The 19,330-nt window shown below is 47.7% G+C and overlaps 1 protein-coding gene across 1 annotated transcript; it reads right to left on the bottom strand.

Annotated features, from left to right (window-relative positions):
- Positions 1 to 14,663: 14,663 nt before the first annotated feature.
- C1QB (complement C1q B chain) lies at positions 14,664 to 19,085 on the bottom strand. Its single transcript, XM_035119156.3, has 3 exons — positions 19,017 to 19,085; positions 17,437 to 17,609; positions 14,664 to 15,516 (listed from the first exon to the last, which is right to left on the bottom strand). Exons 2-3 carry the CDS (start codon positions 17,606 to 17,608, stop codon positions 14,945 to 14,947), a joined length of 744 nt encoding a protein of 247 aa, XP_034975047.1. The 5' UTR covers position 17,609; positions 19,017 to 19,085; the 3' UTR covers positions 14,664 to 14,944.
- Positions 19,086 to 19,330: the final 245 nt, after the last annotated feature.

Raw genomic sequence — 19,330 nt, 5'->3', positions numbered from 1 at the left:
TATCAATTATCTCGGTGCCTGGAGTAAGGACTGATGAATCTGTCATTGTCAGCTTCTCCCAATTTCTCATCATCCCAGTCTTAAATTCCGGTCACCACATGCCTGCAAATGTCTGCAATTTCACAAAAAAATGATCAACATTTCAGTGTGCTTTTCTCTTAACAGGCAAGTGCTTTTGTCTACTACGTGCATTTTTCCCCCTTTTTTGCACACTTTCCCCTAATTATACGCAATTTGGTGCACCTTATCTGGCTGGAGAAATGCACTGCAAAAATCAGAGGACTGTGGATTTCAAAGAATAGCTGGTTCTTGCATTGTTTCTTCTCTTTTTCTTTTAAATAATTTTTATTAATTTTCTTTTCTCAAAACAAATATCCAGTATCATTGCTAAACATACATTTTCCAATTTCCCCCCTCCCTGTTGACTTCCCTCAACTACCATTTCTGGTTTATCATGTCAGATGATACATTTTGCTGTTTATATACAATATTATGTTATCACTTAGTTGTACTTCTTGTTCTCTGTAAATAAAATTGTAAATGTTTATTTAAATCCTGCCAGCGAAACCACTTCTTTCTGTTGTCTCTGCAAATATATTGTCAAGGGTTCCCATTCTTTTTTTCAAAGTCGCTATTGTCCTTTTCATGCAGTTTGTCCGTTATCTTTGCTAACTTTGCATAGTTCATCCACTTTTCTCGCCATTGTGCTTTCTATGGTACTTCTCCGGCCTTCCAATTTTGAGCTATTAAGATTCTTGCCGCTCTTATAGCATACATGATGGGTTCTTGCATTGTTTCAGGAAGTCCAACCTGGGTTGGTTCACCTTAAATTGTGAACCAGATCCTCCAGCCTGAGCCCACGATCCCTATGTCAGGAGTATGGGCAGGAGTCAGGCTCTGGGGCCTGTAGTGCTTTGCAGGACTGGGGCCTGTCTCAGCTTGTGCTGGAGAAGCAAGGAGGGGCCACTCAGATGAAGACCTCAGCTTGTGCTGGAGAGGCAAGGAGTGGTCACTCAGGTGAGGCCACTTGATACCTCACTGCACCTGGTGGCAGGAGCTGGGAGGGATAAAAGCTCAGTATTTCCCTTCAGCTCTTGGCCACAGCAACACTACCCCTGCCTGGTTGCCTCGGGCCTCTCACTCCTTGGACCCTTGCCTTGCCGATGCCTTGATCCTCGACCCTTGGACCTTGACCCTTGGACCTTTGCCTTCGCCTCTGCCTTGCTCCTTGACCCTGCGACTGCCTGCTGCTGGACCCTCAGCCCTGCACCTGTTCCTGCTTCTACATCACCATCTTGCCTCTGGTCCTGACGTCCTCAGTCAGGGCTTCAACCACCCTAAACACTCCATCCTCCCTACTATGGTAGTTCTCAGAGAAATGCAGTTACCTTTTTATATCCATCATGCATCCCCAAGTGGCATGCTCTGCCCCTGACTTTGGCAAGGTTGCTGTGACGTTTCCCTCCAGACCATGCGAGTAGGAGTTCTGGGCCCTGGGATCTTCACATGACCAGGTAATGCCGGCAGTGTTTCATGTGGGGTGGAGGCCTCTCTCTTCTGCGGGTCACCAGTTTGTCACTTCTGCCCTCTTGCCTCACTTCAGATGGACGGTGACTGAATGCAGCCTGACAGGTGAGCTGCTCTTCCATTCAGCCTGATGGATGGCAGGCCAGCTCTCCATCCCTAAGCTCACCTGCAGAGCAGCAGGGCTGTGGAAGCGGAGCATTTCGCAAAGCTGAATCGGGAGGGAGAGGTGGCAAGGCCGAAAGGTGAGGGCTGACATGTCAGATCCTCCAGTGGTCCGGGAAGAAAGGAAGGAAGAAAAATCCACATCAAAGCTGCCGCTGCCTCCCTCACCTCCAGCATCTTTTCTGAAAATCCAGGTGTGTCGGACCCACCTCCTCTGACATGCCAGGCTTAGCACTTCCAGGACCTTTTGGGTAGAATTAGAATTACTCTCATTGTAGTTTCTCTGCTTAAAACCACCGGTCATCATCACCTCTGTCATGAAAGCAGAGCACATCCTTCTTTTAAGTCCCTCGCCCCCTGAACATACATAAACAGCACAGAGATCTCCAAAATGAAAAGATCTCTAGAAGGAGATACAACCCCCCAGGCTGTGCAAATTTATGTGTGGGTTTGTGTATTTGTGTGTGTGTGTGTGTTTGCTGATGTTGCATTTTTAAAAGCCGTTTTATACGTTTTGTTTCATCTTGATCTGCTAAAGGAAAACAGATCTCATCAAAATAATTCCCGTCAGCAATCCTTTCCAGACTTTTAGCCAAAAAACTATTCCTGGTGGAGGTGGGGGAGGGAACGGGGATGGGTAACACAGTCTCTCTCTCTCTCTCTCTCTCTCTCTCTCTCTCTCTCTCTCTCTCTCTCTCTCTCCCTCTCTCCCTCTCTCCCATCTATCTCCATTGAACTACAGTATGGTATAACTCTACCTGCTGTCTAAATATCTCATGGGCAATCCTTGGAAGGTGAGATTCCTCTACCCCTCAATATTGGAAAAACCCACCTCTTCTTTATGAGATTCCCAAGGATGCTTTCTCCATTTGTGATGGGGGATGAGGGAAGAAATTCAATTCAGTTCACACTTAGTGGAGCATCTACCCAAATCACACTTTCGGAAGCAATAGGAGAACTGAATTGTAGTTGTCCTTCAAAATTCAGACCTCTCCCAATTTTGCAACGACGTTGTCCAGGCAAGTAACCCACGCAAAACTGCATTCGCTAGCTAAAATGCATACAATATATTGGGAATGGCATGTGGAAATTCATTAGATAAATGAAAACTGCTTTGCATAAATACATCTAAACTAATTTGTATGTTAGGAGAACTTGGCACTACAATGGCCTTTCAAAAAAAGAAGAATTTGCTAATTGATGCTGAAATGTGAAGGCTGGGGAAAATGAGAAACTGTGTGCTTTTTCCTTTGCCACACCAGCTCTTTAGAGCTAAATCAGAGCAAACAGCAATCCAGAGAAAACCCGATTGATGTTTGCTCCAATTCAGCAGTAAGCAGCAGGTTTTCCCAGGCCAGGGAGATGCAGCAGGGCAAACGGAAGTGTGGATGTGCCTGGAGAGCCAGTGTGGTGTAGTGGTTAAGAGTGGTAGACTCGTAATCTGGGGAACTGGGTTTGCGTCCCTGTTCCTCCACATGCAGCTGCTGGGTGACCTTGGGCTAGTCACACTTCTCTGAAGTCTCTCAGCCTCACTCACCTCACAGAGTGTTTGATGTGGGGGAGGAAGGGAAAGGAGATTGTTAGCTGCTTTGAGACTCCTTCGGCTAGTGATAAAGCAGGATATGAAATCCAAACTCCTCCTCCTCCTCCTCCTCTTCTTCTTCTTTTTCTTTTTCTCTTTCTTTTTCTTCTTTTTCTTTTTCTTTTTCTTTTTTTCTTTTTCTTTTTCTTCTTTTTCTTTTTCTTCTTTTTCTTTTTCTTCTTTTTCTTTTTCTTCTTTTTCTTTTTCTTCTTTTTCTTTTTCTTCTTTTTCTTCTTTTTCTTTTTCTTCTTCAGAGGAAAGATGCCTCTGAATACTGGTTTCTGGGAATCACAGGTGGGGAGAGTTGCTGTTTCACTCAGCTGCTGTTTGCTGGCTCCTCTCGAGCACCTGCTTGGCCCCTGTGAGAACCGGATGCTGGACTAGATGGGCCACTGGCCTGATCCAGCATGACTCTTCATCTGTGCCAAAATTAATTTATTTTTTCTTGCTTAACGATGGAGTAGTGAATCAGAACCTGGCCTACCAAACAGCCAAATTGGGGGAGAATGTGGCCAAGACAAGAGAGATGAGCATCCCGAAGGCGAGGCATGTTAGATGTCATGCTCAGCTTTCCAAGATCTCTGGCCAAAAAGTGCTCCATGGTCTAAGACAGGCATCCCCAAACTGCGGCCCTCCAGATGTTTTGGCCTACAACTCCCATAGTCCCTACCTAACAGGACCAGTAGTTGGGGAAGATGGGAATAGTAGTCCAAAACATCTGTAGGGCCAAAGTTTGGGGATGCCTGGTCTAAGAGTTGAGATCTTGTAAACTGGAAAGAGCAGGAACTGAGCCATGGAGCCATGAGCCACACTAGCGTCCCCTCAAGTTCCATTTCTGACAGCTGTGAGCCATTGTAACTCAGGAGTGCGGAGCTCGTGGTCTTCCAGGTGCTGTTGAACCACAGCTCCAACAACTCCTGGTCCCAGCAGGGCTCTACTTATGACCTACCTGGACTGCAATGGGCCGCCATCTTTCAGTGTGCCTTTCACTGCTTCCCCTCCTTCCCGTCCAACTCTTTGCACTCTCCGCCTGTTAAAACAACCACTTCCCTCCATGGCTCGGCCTCCTCCCAGCCTGGCTTTCATTACTGCAATGTTTGCTTATCTAATGCCAGGATTGAACAGAGACACAGGAACTCACACACTTGAAATTACTCGATTGCTTCCTGGCAAGCAATCCAGGACATCCTCTGCAGCTACAGAGCCACCAGGAAGGTGTGTTTCCCCAGCCCGGTCTTGCCGAGCAGGGGTGGAATGAGCATCCTTAGGAAAAGAACACCAGAAGAGCCTGGCTGATGGAACAGGCCATTTTGTCCAGAATCTTGTTATCTCAGGGTCCAAGCAGATGCTCATGGAGAGCCTGCAAGCAGCACCTGACGGCAACAGCCCACTTGTAAAACCCAGCAAGTGGTATTCAGGGATATACTGCCTCTGACACTGGAGGGAAAGCATGGCAAGGAGCCACTGATAGCCTGATTCTCCATGAAGGGGGATAATGGCCATGGCTCAGTGAAATGGCACTTCATGCAGAAGGTCCATCAATTATCATCCACTAAATTGTCTAATCCCTCTCACAGAGCTACACTGCTCAGAGTGGCTTCACCCCTCTTCCAAGGGAACGCTATCTAAGGTAGGCTGGAGTCGGAGTCCAAAACAGCCTCCGGAGGGTTGCAGGATAACTACCCAAGCAGGAGCCAAGTCAGGATCCTTGGCAATATTTCAAAAGAAAGAAATGTGCTGGAGCCTTCTGAATTTGTAGCTGCTTTTCTGATATGCTGGGGGTTAGGTGTGTGCGTGTGTGCAAGCATCTCACTAGTTTTCTTTGAAGGAGTGGAAATGCTGGGGACGTGTTTCTGGGCACGCTTGTTGTTTCTGTAGCCCACCAGAGCGTTAAGCTGCTTGTTAGCTATCTTCAGTGCTTTTCTTCTTGGAAAAATTAAAGGTGCCAGTACTCACCATGAAGTTGCTACAGTAAATGAAACACTTTTTTTTTTGCCAAATCCTTTTTTAATTATTTTCCCAATTTTATCAAATCCACCACTAATAAAAACAAATTTAATACAATTTTTCAGAGAGAGAGAGAGAGAGAGAGAGAGAGAGAGGGAGAGAGGACTTCCCACCCTCTGTTTTCAACATGCCCATAATTTCATCTCGTTGCTGCATGGTTTTCCCAATTATTTCTAATTCACATTCTGCTCCCTATTATTAACCTTATATTGCAATCATTTTCCGTTATTAAGTGCCACCTTTTTAACCAGGGCTTTTCTTCTAGGAGAAAAAAGGTGCAGGTACTGCATACACTTGAGTACCCCCAGACAAAAAGCACTAGCTAACTTGATCTCGAGTTGTGGGGGGGGGCATGTTTGGGGGCAGCACCTCAGCTTTTCCTCTAGGACCAACCCAGTTTGGCAGTGTCCACCGCTTGGGCTTTGAGAAATAATTAAGATAAAATAAAATAAAAATAGTTTCTGCATCTGGTGGAAGGAGCATTTCTGTGCATGAGAGATTTACTGGCTTCCTGGCCATCTTTGTGAGCAAAAGGTGCAAAGAGACCGTCATCCCCACCATACCCTGAGCAGAGAACAGTGAAAAGCAATTTACACCCCAGGACCTATCTCTCCCCCTCCCCCTGCTTCCCTCAAAGGAACTTGGACTATTATGCCCCCCACCCCACCCCTTCCCCCAACACCCTCTCCACCCCCTGGGAGAACTGTATTTATTATTTACCCCTGGGATCAGCAGGGTGACGTGGGGTGCCCATTCTTCTCCTTCCAGCCCGCTTCAGTCCTTTGAATGCCCTGGGCTTGTTTTTTTGTTTCCCGTGGGCTGGGGAGGCGAGCTCCATTGCGCTGCTTCCCCCTCAGCCGGGACTCTCTCCCTCTCCCAGCAGATGGGCCGCAACAAGAATACGCATACAGTCAGACCCCTAAGAGGATTTGCTTCAGGCCCCCTTTGAGCGCAAACGGGGCCTTTTGTGAGGCTCTCGACGGCCGTGGGATGCCGCCGGAGCCGCGGGCTTTTCACTCTCCCGTCTTCCACTCCGAGAAGAAAAGAATGCTCCCATAAAGGCCGTGTTTGTTCAGCTTGTTTAAGGGGAGCTGTATGGCCGGGCTGAGGGACCAGGCTTGACAGGATCACCCCCTTTTGAGAAAGGAGATGGAGAGGGCCCTCCCGGGAGAGAGGGAGAGAGAGAGAGAGAGAGAGTCTGTGGCTGAGCTGAGCAGCTTAGATTGCTTGTGGGAAATAAGAAAAGGGTTTCAGTTGCCATTACAATGCTCACTGATCCCTGAATCCCAGCTACTGTCCCGGCATGCTAACCTCACAGTGTGGGCTGGGGGCTCGAGATCTCCTGGGAGAGGGGAGAAGCAGCCGCAGAAAGCAGGGGTTGCCAAGTGTGTAAGGCCAGGTAAACATTGACACTTTGGTTTACTTCTGAGTAAACACACACACACTTGTGAGCTCTGGCCCTTAAGGGGTGATGTGCTGGGAACCTGGTGCAATGGTAGACGAGAAGTTCAGTTCAGTTGGCGTTGCAAAAAAAATTCCCCAACCCGCACTCCTCCGAAACGCAGCCATCCTTCAGTGTTTGAAATTATCTGAATTTTGCAATTCAGGTCTCGGGGCAAAGGAACACATACAGAAATGGCATGCTAGTGAAAATGGCATGCAAAAATGAATTCTATTGGGAGGGTGGGATGATTTGTCAAGAAAAGGTATTAGAAGAAACGGCGTACAAATGTACATGTTGGGAGAAGTTTGCAGAAAACCACAGGTGAATCTTCGAATGGACTTTTAAAAAATGGAATGTACAAACTGATGTGGAAATGTGGAGAACTGAACTTTTAATTGGAAAAACAGGAAACTGAGAGAGACCAAAAATTGCCTCTCTCTAACCCAAAATTGAAGGGAAGCACACTTGGGCCTTGCTGTTACCAATAATGGAACTCATCCATTGAAGATGGATGCTGGGAGATTCAAGACAGATGAAAGGAAGTGGTTTTCCACACAGTGCAGAGTTAAACTATGGAATACTCTCCCACAGGAGGCAATGATGACCACCAACTTGGTTGACTTCAAGTAGATTTGACAAATTCAAGGAAAATTAGGCTATCAGCAGCTACTTACAATGATAGCCACATTCTCCCTCTGCTGTTATAGGCAGGGTGCATCTGAATACTGAACATAGCTGCCAAGTTATCCCTTTTTTAAAGGGATTTTCCCTTATGCTGAATAGGCTTCCTCGCGAGAAAAGGGAAAACTTGGCAGCTATGATACTGAATCCCAGTTTGGGCGAACATGTTACACTCAGGTGCTGCTTCTGGTCGACCACTGTGAGAACAGGCTGCTGGACTTGATGGTTCTCCTTTACATGATCCAGCAGCCAGGCTCTCCTTACGTTCTTACAGGGGTGCCAACTTGAAAAACATATTGTGGGAGCCCAGGTAAGCTCCGGCCCACATAATTGATCACATGACACAGTGTACATGAACCATTTGAATGTGTGTGCCCATCAACTTTATTTGGGTGGGGCTCAGGCCCTCAAATATTTTATTGTGGTGGCCAATGCCCCCACGGCCCCTAGGAGTTGGCTCCTATGTGTACACCAGTGGGGTGTAGTGGTTAAGAGCAGTAGACTCGTAATCTGGGGAACCGGGTTCGCATCTCCGCTCCTCCACATGCAGCTGCTGGGTGACCTTGGGCTTGTCACACTTCTTTGAAGTCTCTCAGCCCCACTCACCTCACAGAGTGTTTGTTATGGGGGAGGAAGGGAAAGGAGAATGTTAGCCGCTTTGAGACTCCTTCGGGTAGTGAAGCGGGATATCAAATCCAAACTCTTCTTCTTCTTATCAATGAGGAGAGCAAAGAACAGTGGGATGATACACTACCTACCTCCGAGGGAGAACATAATGGGAAGGAGGAGATCATCCACCGGCTAAAGCAGGGGTAGCCCTCTACATTTCGCTGAACTTTGACTCCCGTCATTCCTGAGCATTGGCCACAATGGACAGGGCTGTTGATAGTTGGAGCTCAAAATCCCAAGGCAGCAGAAAAGACTATTTATGTATGTGATTATGGCTGCATGGATGTTATTGGCCCAGAGATGGGGGGGGGAGATAAAGTCCCTACCAGGGAAGAGTGGCAGATGAAGTTGATGGATTATGCTGAAATGGCTAAAATGACCGGAAGAATCAGAAACCAGGGAGACCCAAATTTTAATAAGGAATGGGGGGAATTTATAACCTATCTTAAAAACCATTGTAAACAGTTAAAATCGTTAGTAGGATTGGAAGATCACTTGTAGCTTAATGGTGAATTTTGGATACAATGGAGATGTAAAAGATTTGGATTATCATGAAAGACGCAGGAGGAAATGATTAACAATGGGACTCACCAAGGGGAGGGGGGAAGTCCAAGAGGAATCTTGGAATCTTGTTTTTATGTTGTATGTTCGATATGTGACTGTAAAATTTTTATCTGAAAAATGAGAGAGAGAGAGAGAGAGAGAGAGAGAGAGAGAGAGAGAGAGAGAGAGAGAGATGGACCTCAACAATATCTGGAAGGCACCACACTGGCGGCCTTGGGCTACGGAAGGAACAGCTGCAACCTAGGAGCAAAGGAAACTACATTATACTGAGTCAGACCGCAGGTCAATCTAGCTCAGTATTATCGACGCTGACTGGTTTTCAGGCAGGGCACATTTCCAGTCCTAACTGGGGATGCCACGGATTGAACCTGGAACCCTTTCCATGCAAAGCAGATGCTCTACCATTCCGCCAATGGCGTTTCTGCAGGGAGTTTGCTTCCTCCTTCCTTCCTGCTCCAAGCATCAGATACCGGGAACTTCAGAGGTGAAGGTGGACTATGCTCAGGCCCCAATCAGTCAGAGGGACAATGTGGGTGTGAACAATCATCAGCATCTTAGTGCAGATTTCTCCTAACATACAAACAATATTGCTGTATGCAGTTTTGCCCAATGAGCACATTTTTGTAAAGCACCTCCCCGCATCCCCCCACATAATGCAATTTTCACAAGTATATGCAGTTTTTATGCACACTTCTCCCTAGTACATGCATCACTTGGCTGGAGAAAGGCACTGAAAAATGCAGAGATGTGTGAATTTCAAAGGATGGCTGTGTTTCATTTTGCGTATAGTTTTGAAAAGCGTGAATTAGCTGTCAGGTTTGCCTTCGAGAGTGAATCAAATTCCTGCCCCATCCCTATCGACCAGGAAGAGGAAGTGGTAGCTCTGCTACAGGAAGTCCCTTCATTAACAATATGTAGGTGCCAGATAAAAAAACTTTTATATTTACTAAGGTTTTTAAGCAATGGTTGTGCAGCTTATTATTCAGGGATCAGTCAATTCATCTTCTTCTTGACTGTTTCCTCCTGTTAGTTGTTTTGAAATTGAATAATTGATATTAAGGGCTTTTAAGAACAAACGCTTTGTTTTAGTGGTGTGGTTATACGTCACTCTAGGTCAGTGGAGGTGGTAAATTGCTTCCATAAATGGAAATGAATGTCTCTATCTAGGGAAAAAAAGAAGGGAAATAAAAAATGATCTAACTGGACCCCCTTTAAATACAGGAAACCTGCTGCTACAGTATCCCCGATAAAACTTCTGATTCTATTCACAATGTACACAGGTACAAGCTGCCTCTAAACATGTGCAAGTGATTGTGTGAATGTGTGTACACTTACTTGTTTGCACGGCTCAGCTCCTTTGCAAGCATGTACACAGACTGCACATTCATTGACTGCTACATAGGAATAACTGTACGAGTGTACAGCTCAAGTATTCGTTTGTGTCACAAGCACACAGATTGTGCACTTGTTGAATGCAACATGTGAGCACCCCTCTGAAAAGCTCACACTACTCACAATCTTTCCCCATTATTGTTCCAGCAGGAAGTTCTAATGTTTGGCTGCTTTAAAAGTGGGATTATTAAAACTGTATTTCTGTGTTTGATTTTTCATTTGTAATGGGGAGATGATAGATAGATAGGTAGATAGGTAGATAGATAGATATATGTTGCTTTTCTGTTCATTGTGCTTCTTCACAAGCGAATCTTTACTGTATTTGATTTTTGTTTGTAATGGGTTTTTTATATTCTGTAACGTTACGTTTGATGTTTTAAGGATACAGGGTTTACAACTTTCTTTCATTTTAATGTGAAGCAGTGTTAGAAACGATTTAAATCAGGCATGGGTAACTGGATCTGGCTTGCTGGCTGCCTCCTTCCTTTCCCCACCCTTCAGAGCCAACTTTGACAGGTGAGAGTGGTCAGTCAGCTAATAACTTGGAGGGGGCTGGCTTTCAAAGTTGGTTTGCAAGCGGTTTCAAAACAAGCCACTTGCAAATAGGGTTGCCAGACTCAATAGAGGACAGGACTTCTGTGCCTTTAATTGCCCTGCTCTCTTTTGAGTCTGGAAACCTTAAAGAGAAACCAGTAGACCCTTTGTTTAATTTCCAAGCCTACTTGCATGCACACGAAAGCTCATACCAAAATAAAAACTTAGTTGGTCTTTAAGGTGCTACTGAAGGAATTTTTTTATTTAGTTTTCAAAGCAATCGCAGTCACGCCTTCACCTGTCTCACACCTGATGTCACAGGTGAGGCAGGTGGGTGGGTTTTGGGGAAAGTAGCCAAGCAAGCCAGATTAAGACCCCTGCTGGGCTGAATTACTTTTGTGGGCTGGGGTCCCTGCTTTTGGTCTTCCTACAAGGCATTGGGTCATAGCTGCCAAGTTTTCCCTTTTCTCGCGAGGAAGCCTATTCAGCATAAGGGAAAATCCCTTAAAAAAAGGGATAACTTGGCAGCTATGCATTGGGTTTGCTCAGGCTTCGTCAACCTCGGCCCTCCAGATGTTTTGAGACTACAATTCCCAGCCTCCCTGACAACTGGTCCTGCTAGCTAGGGATCATGGGAGTTGTAGGCCAAAAACATCTGGAGGGCCGAGGTTGAGGAAGCCTGGGTTGGCTGCCGTGAATCCATCGTTTCGGATCCTACCCTCTGAAGCAGTAGAAAACAAGCTTGCTCCATCTTGCGTCTCTAGAAACCCTCATAGTTTAAGGGTGCTGGGAAGAGGGACTGGTTGTTAAATGGATCTGGGAAATGTAGCCATGTCTCCTAACATCTCTCAGCACCCTACATGGGATTGTCTTGATTGTTTAAAGCGGTACAACGCTGCTTCACAATGCGGATGGAGCCTCAGCAGCTGTGGTCTGGTCGACGAAGCACCGAGGCTCGGATTTCAACAGCGCCGCAAGATTCGAACCTCACTCCCACCTGTTTCCACTGTCATTGTTGGCCAACCCATCCCCGTCGCTGCAGCCCATCCGGCCGAGGGGAGGGCACATTTTGGGGGCCAGCCCCTCCTGCAAGGACAAAGGAGGCCATTTGTACGGAGAGGGAAAGGCAGCATGGTGATGTGAAGGCCTCAAAGGAAACAGAGCGGAAGGAGTTGGGGCTGACAGCAAGGCATGCTGGGTAGGGATGCCTGGAGCTGAACGCAGGCCAGGCACGCTGCTCTCTGGCCGTCCCCATGGTAACCTCGGCCTAGGGAGAGCAGCCACCTTTTATCTCGCCTTGGCAGCCGTGGCAGATTCTAGGTCACAGATGGCCTCTGCCCGTGCAATGGGCCTCAGAGGCTCCCAGTTGGCGGTCAAAGCTCTGGCCAGTTAGTGATGCAACTGGGCAGCGTCAGGTGGTTTGTGTGTCTGTTGAAGGGCAACCTGATGATGAAGTTCTCCTGGTGGTCCTTGTTCCTCCACACACAGAGAAGCAAAGGTTCGGTGGCCTGGCAGGGGCAGGCCTATCCACGCAAGCGATGGAGCAGTTGTGAAGGATGTCTGGCGTCACTCCCCTCCCCTTCTCCAAATACCCACACTGGAAGCTGATTTTGGCCAAGACCGGCTTTCCTTTTCAAAGATGTTGCTTTCAATTTGGCAGGATTGACCTCGGGGCAGGAGGTGACAGGCAGCAGCACGTCAGCAGCGGTGGCCGGCGAGGGCTGGCGAACCGCCTCAGGGACAGGACAAATATTTTATGAGTAATTTAATATCTGGAACACACAGGCGTGCTCGTTCCCAGAGAGACAACGCTCCTTAAGACCCACAAAGCCTGCTTTTCATAAGGAAGCGGCTTGGCGGGAGTGTGTGTGTGTTTGTGTGTGTGTGCGTGCAAGAGAGTGTGTCGTCCCTGGATTAACCCCTCCATGCCCGTCTTCGATTGGCATGCACAGGAAAATGGGAGATAATCATGGCTTTGGCCCCTCTCTTTGAAACCTCCCACCCTGTTGTCTCGTCCTGGAACCAAGGGATGACACTAGGTCGAAATACACCCCCCTGAACCCCATTGCAAGAGAGCCTCTTTCATTCAGCCCTTTTGAAAGGAAGGCTCCCCCAGGAACAAACAGCCTTACATCCCCAGAAGTGAAATTCGGAAAGACTCTCCCAGTGAGGGGTTGATAAACCTGTCAATTTTTGTTTCTCTGCTTCTGTCCCCCCCCCACCCCCTGAATCTCAACTTACATTTTTGCAACACTTTGTATTTTTTTTAAAAAAAGTCTTTATGAATCTTAGTGTGTAGTTCCAAGATACATATTTTAGCACAATTTTAGCACTTCCACTAATATTTGCATTTTTGCATGCTATTCTTATTAATGAATGCCTTCTTATGCACACGTCTACACACACACACCCCATGATTTGGTTGATGAACTAAATTAAAAAATTCGGAGAGCTTTGGATTTCGAAGGAGAGATGAGTTTCGGTTTGCATGCTGCTTCAGGAAGTGGCAAGCAGGTGGGGCTGCATGGAAATGTGAACCAAACCCAATTCCCCTCTCTCTCCCCCCCACCCCCTTCCCTACTGGTCCAGAGTGGAGCAGCTCTTTAGCCCTGATGACCAGAAGAACAATGATGTGAGAAAAGGGATTCATTGCAGGCAGTAGCGCAGAAAGAGGAAGGGAGATGAAGCGAGACCTAAGCCAGGAAAATGCCACCCCCAGCAACACCCCAAGGATGACAATGGTCCCATCTGCACCATACATTTAAAGCCGTATTGGATCAATTTAAACCAGGCATCCCCAACTTCGGCCCTCCAGATGTTTTGGACTACAATTCCCATCATCCCTGACCACTAGTCCTGTTAGCTAGGGATCATGGGAGTTGTAGGCCAAAACATCTGGAGGGCCGCAGTTTGGGGATGCCTGCTTTAAACAGTCATGGATGCTTACCCCGAAGCATCCTGGGAACTGTAGTTTCTTAAGGGTTCTGAGAGTTGTTAGGAGCATCTCTGTTCCCCTCTGAGAGCTACCATTCCCAGAGTGGTTTATCGATCCCTCTTCCCAGGGAACTCTGGGAATTGTGGCTCTGCGAGGGGATTTCTAGGCCATGTGGAATGAGGAGAACCATGCACACTGCCTTGAGCTCCTTGGAGAAAAAAGTTGGCATAGAAATGCAATAAACAAATAAATAGATAATATGACATCAGGTATGGGGCCGGTGGGTGTGGTTTGAGAGAAATGGCCTTGTAAGCCAAATTGGAGAACCTTGGGGTGGGGCCTTGTCCAACAAACCAAACTACCCCCAAACTATACCCTCAAACTATAAGGAAAGGGGGAATAGGAAAATGTGAAGCCGCATTATATGGAGTAATACCTTTGGTTCATCTAGTTCAGCACCGTCTACACTGACCCACAGCAGTTCTCCGGGATTTTAGGCACATTTCTCGCTCCACCTGGAGATGCTGGGGATCAAAGTTCGGACCTTCTGCATGCAAAGTAGATGTTCTACCACGGAGGTACAATCTTTCCCTGAAGGGGAATGTGTTTGGGTCAGGAGCTTTGGAGGTGGGGTTTGTGCGCTGGGCCCGCTGTGGTCACTCCTCTGGTGCCAATCAATACCAAACCCAGAGGTGATCTTAGTTGCTTGTCTAAGCTTCCCTTGGTTCTGAGGTCAATTTTAACAAACTTCTGAAAGTTGGTTTCCAAGCCCCACTTGATTGAACTTTGCGGACGTCCTTATCTGGAATAACTTTGCATTCAGACCCTTCAGGGAAAGGAACTGCAAAAATGTGCTTCCCACGGAATTCACTGAGGCAGTGAATCTACGTGTGGGATCAGGGTTTTTTTTAGGAGGGGAGAGGAGTGGGTTTTGTGACAGCTCTAAAAGAAATAAAGGCTTTCCCCACCCCAGCCATAGTACTGTTTATGTCAGGATTCTAGAGTATATAAATTCCCTTTTCTTGGAAACTTTCTTCCTGGCCAAAGCTTGCTAGATACTGTAGCAAGTGCGGTCAGCTATCCCTAGGTATCTGCTGCCACCTTGTGGTGACTAACTAAACCATGTCTCTCATCCTTCTGATGCACTTGACAATAACTCTCCAAACCAAAGCACAAGTGATTGTTTAATTGTTTACAAAGTTACTCCAGAGACCTCTTGTGATGGGGTGGGGGTGGTTTTTTTTTTTGAAAAAGGCTTAGTGGTTATTGAAAGAACCTATCAACGATCACCTATTAAGGCTGCACCATTTCAGAGAGGCAAGGGCATTGCAGTTCCCATACTTAGTGCTCCATCCCTGGCCGGCAGTTTCCTAAGACCAGACCTGCAGCAGAGGGTGGAGTCTGGTGGAGAGAGCAAGCAGGAAATCAGGTCCCGGGGTTCCTCTAGCTAAACGGGGAAGAGTAAGAACCCGGAGAAAATGCTGTCTGCCCCTTCCGTGCCCCCGATGAGTGAGTTTTTCTCTGTGGGCTCTAACCAGACTGACTCGCCCCTTTGCACGCGGAGAACCACACCGCCCGTGGTGACCTGGAAGGCATTGTAGACGTAGTCACAGAAGGCTACGACCCTCTCGCCCCGGCTGCCTTGGCCTTTCTTAATCTGGACACAGAGGTTGCCCCGGGAGGTTATGTGGTAGGTGAAGTAGTAAATCCCGGTGATGTTGGAGACGAAACGCCCGTAGCGGCTCTCGTAGTGGCCATTGACGTTGGTGAGGACGCGGTCAAAGCGGATGGGCTGCGCACGCCGCGGCAGCATGGAGATGCCTCGGGAGGCTGAGAAGGCGGATTTGAGCGAGGTCTTGTAGTCACCAGATTCTCCTTTGGCTCCTTGCGGGCCAGGAGATCCTGGGGGGCCTTTGAACCCTGCTGGTCCTCTGGGCCCAACTTTTCCAGGGTAACCAGGCTCCCCTGGCTCCCCTGGTTCCCCCGAATCCCTGTTTGCTTCAACACCCCCAGGAGGACCTATGAGAAGTAGGAAAGAAGAAGGCAGAGGTGTTAAGTCGAATTGTTTAATGTATGTTGAAATGGAAAACAAATCTATAATGTGCCTCTATAGCACTGTGAAGTATGGCTGGAAATTTACATTGAAGATGAAGAAGAGCCTGACAGGTTAATCAGAGTTGTAACATGGAACTGTAGCTTTGTGCTTAAAGTCACAGGAAAGAGAGAGTATTACAGGTCTATGCATATGCTAATCTGTAGGCATCCATCTCAGGTGGAGTGCTCTCTTTGTTCCAAGCTAGTGAAGAGAATGGATGTGTGAATCTCTGTCTCTCACAAACAGCCTGAGGCTAATGGAGGCTGCAATGGAGAAGAGATGGAGCTTTGATTTTAAACTCAAAATTCAAGATATTTGTAATCTACGATATTATGCCTTTTGCTGGGATCAGTATAAGAAATTATGAATGTAACTTTTATCATTTTAAATTGTTTGGTGTTAAGTTCTGCAAGTAAAGCTTTTGAACCATATTTTTGGACTGGATTTTTTTTTATTTCAACACAAGAGCCAGTTTTCATTCATCCAATGGCTTCCTGATGTACAATATTCACAATCCCAATAAGAGGTGTGGTGTGTGTGGACAAACCTGTGTTATCAACTTGGTCAGGCCTGGCCCAGCATTTGAATCCCCTCTCATCCACAAAGCTTGCTGGGTGACCTTGGGCCTGTTACTGGGCACCCTCAGCCTGACCGGCCTCGTGGGTTTTTTGTGAGGATAAGATGGGGAAGGAGAAAATTGTACACACTGCCTTAGCCTCCTTGCAGGAAACATGGGGTATCGATGTCATAAATAAGGGAACTGTTTGTATGTGGAACTCCCAACCCCACTAATCGATAAATTAGAGCTGAGCCGAGAGCTCTCAAAAAATAATTTTAGCCAATGTTAATCCTACTCAGGGTAAACCCATTGAAATTAATGTGCATGCCTCATATAGGTTTTTTAATTGCAGTGGGGTCTGCTCTGTCTCTGAGTAGGACTTGGTTGGATATAACTCTCTTTCTATCTCAAGCTGCTCCTGTGATGTTGAGAGAATGTGGCTCATGTCCTGGGAAATCACTATCAGCATGCCCTTACCCAGGCATCCCCAAACTCGGCCCTCCATCTATTTTGGGACTACAACTCCCACCACCCCTAGCTAACAGGACCAGTGGTCAGGGATGATGGGAATTGTAGTCCCAAAACAGGTGGCGTGCCAAGTCTGGGGATGCCTGCCCTTACCAATAGACATACCTGCCAAGTCTCTCGCGGAGAAATCCAGGATCGGCAGCCGTGCGACACTGGACGTTGCGTAGACACAACTTCCGGTGTTGCTTTGCCCATCTATGGGCACAAAAAATGGCTGGCGCTAGCGCCGGAAGTCACATCTACGCATGTATGGAAGTGCGTAGACGCAACTTCCGATGTCGCTTTGCCCATCGATTGGCAACGAAAATGGCCGACGCCAGCACCGGAAGTTGTGCCTACGCACTTCCGGATATGCATAGATGCGACTTCTGGCGCCGACCATTTTTGGTGCCCATCAATGGGCAAAGCGACACCAGAAAAATTGCCACCGACAGGAGCCAAAATAAGGGAGATTAATGGGAGAGGAGCTGGAACGGAAGACCGTCAGGAAATGGTAAGGAAAAACGGGGGTTTCCCGGGAAATACGGGGTACTTGGCAGCTATGCCAATAGACGGTTATTGGTAAGGACCCCTCCTCAAAACTCCCTGCCAGCTCCCCACCATCCCACCTGCTGCTTCCCTGCCTCCCCGTCATGCAGTAGATTGGCTCCCTGATAGGTTGGGACAGATTTCCAGCTCAGGTGCTCACGTTGCACTGTGGATGAGAACCATAGTGAGAAAGAAACCATGCCTCCCGCCAAGTCAACCTGCCCCTTACCTCGTTCACCCTTACTCCCTGGAACTCCATCGTGGCCATCAGAGCCTGGGGCACCTGGCATGCCTGGAGTCCCTGGGATGAGCTGGGGCCCCCGGCAAGTGTCAGCACCAACCAGCCAGGCTGCATTCAGGCACATCAGCATTGCCCATGCCAACCTCTTGGGACTCAGCATCCTGGAAAGGTAAAGGGAGAAAGCAGGAGCACCCAGCTGGGAGACCAGCAACGCACAAAGGCAAGAATAACCAGAGGCACAAATATAGGATGGGGGATGCCTCCCTTGATGGCGGTGCATGTGAAAAGGATCTTAGGGGTTTTAGGATTAGCCTGGAAAAGAGGACATCTAATGGTCATCTTCAGACATCTGTCTGTCACACGGAAGATGGAGCAAGCTTGTTTTCTGTGGCTCCAAGGGGTAGGAGCTGAACCAATGGTTTCAAATGGCAAGAAAGGAGATTCCAACTTAACATCAAGAAGAGTACCCCCACATACCCTCCAACATTTCTCAGATGAAAATAAGGACGTTATAAGAAAAAGTGGGACATTCTGGGATCAAATCAGAAACGGGGATGGCTTCTGTAAATCTGGGGCTGTTCCTGGAGAATAGGGACTCTTGGAGGGTCTGCAGGTGTGCTTCCTCCAACTAGCTCAGTACTCTGACTGGGAAAGGCTGCAACCTGGTGGCAGAGCATCTGCCTTGCATCCTGAAGGTCCCAGGTTCAATCCTTGGCATTTTCGGCTAGGGCTGGTAATGCTATGTGCCTGAAACCCTAGAGAGTGGCTTCCAGTCGGTGTGAACACTAATGGGCTTGATGGACTAATGCTCTCTGACTCAGTCTAAGGCAGCTTCCTGTGTTCCTATTATTTAGGACCCGGCATTGTCTGTAGAGCAAATCTCTTCCCATGCACATCAATTCTCTGGTGTCAACCCAGCTTTGCAAAACAAGCCTCTCCAGAGTCTCATCCCCTTTTCTTGACCACAGCAGTGACACCCCGAGGGCTATTGATGCTGCTGGATGAAATGAAGCATGGATCCTCACACAAGCTATCTGTCCTCTGTGTGAACTACCTTTCTCCTTTCTAAACTGGTGCTACCCTTTTGGACCATATCAATCCATCACCGAGAGAACCCTTCTGGTTGCCAATTTGCTTTGGGGCTAAATTCAGAGTGCTGGCATTTCCATGATAGAAAGCCATGCCTTATAGAAACCCTTTCCCTGTATGAAGAAAACACACAGAGAGATTCTAGCATGGTGCTGCTCTGCGTGATTTAGTGTAGTCATTGGTGGTAGACAATCTGCTTTACACGCAGAAGGTCCCAGGTTCAATCCCCTGCATTGCCGGGTTAGCGCTGGGAAAGACTCCTGGTCTGAAATCCTGGAGAGACGCTGCCAATCAGTGTAGACAATACTGAGCTAGATGGGCTAGTCTTCTGACTTGGGGCAAGGGAGCTTCCTATCTACCAGTGCCCTCTTTGGATCTCCCTCTGGAGATGTTCTGGCCAGCAGCCATCAATTCCTCACCCCACCAAAGGCAGATCTTGAATGCAAGGGGAAATAATTCAATGAGCGCCTTTCTCTTACCTTGCAGCGGCTCAAAGAATCTCTGGACAGCAAGACTCGCCACGCTCCAGGCCCACACTGAGGATGCTCACACAGCAGAGACAGGAAGAAGAAACACCTCCCCCCCTGAGTTATGTGGTGTCTGCCTCCCTCCTATCTCCCAGGGTTTGCAACAAAAGGGAAACTGGAGTTTGCTTCCCTTTTTTCCCCATTTGGCTACCCTCCTTCTCCCTCCTTCCACAAACACACCAGAACTTTCACATCCACACAGTACGGGGAAGTGCGGTGCTATTTCTGGGGGCCCATTGTGCAAGCTGCGCAAGAAATATGGGGAA

This window comes from Zootoca vivipara, chromosome 6, assembly GCF_965207765.1.
Source record: "Zootoca vivipara chromosome 6, rZooViv2.hap1.1, whole genome shotgun sequence".
Taxonomy (NCBI): domain Eukaryota; kingdom Metazoa; phylum Chordata; class Lepidosauria; order Squamata; family Lacertidae; genus Zootoca; species Zootoca vivipara.
The sequence above is the reverse complement of the archived record's forward strand: the minus strand, read 5'-3'. Positions and strand labels throughout refer to the sequence as shown.

What these genes read in the sequence shown, in the direction of transcription:
- C1QB (XM_035119156.3), bottom strand. Translation starts at nt 17,608, where the DNA reads ATGCTGAGTCCCAAGAGGTTGGCATGGGCAATGCTGATGTGCCTGAAT. An exon ending in AGGGAGTAAGGGTGAACGAG is followed by an intron (nt 15,517 to 17,436) that starts GTAAGGGGCAGG and finishes TACTTCTCATAG; the next exon opens with GTCCTCCTGGGGGTGTTGAA.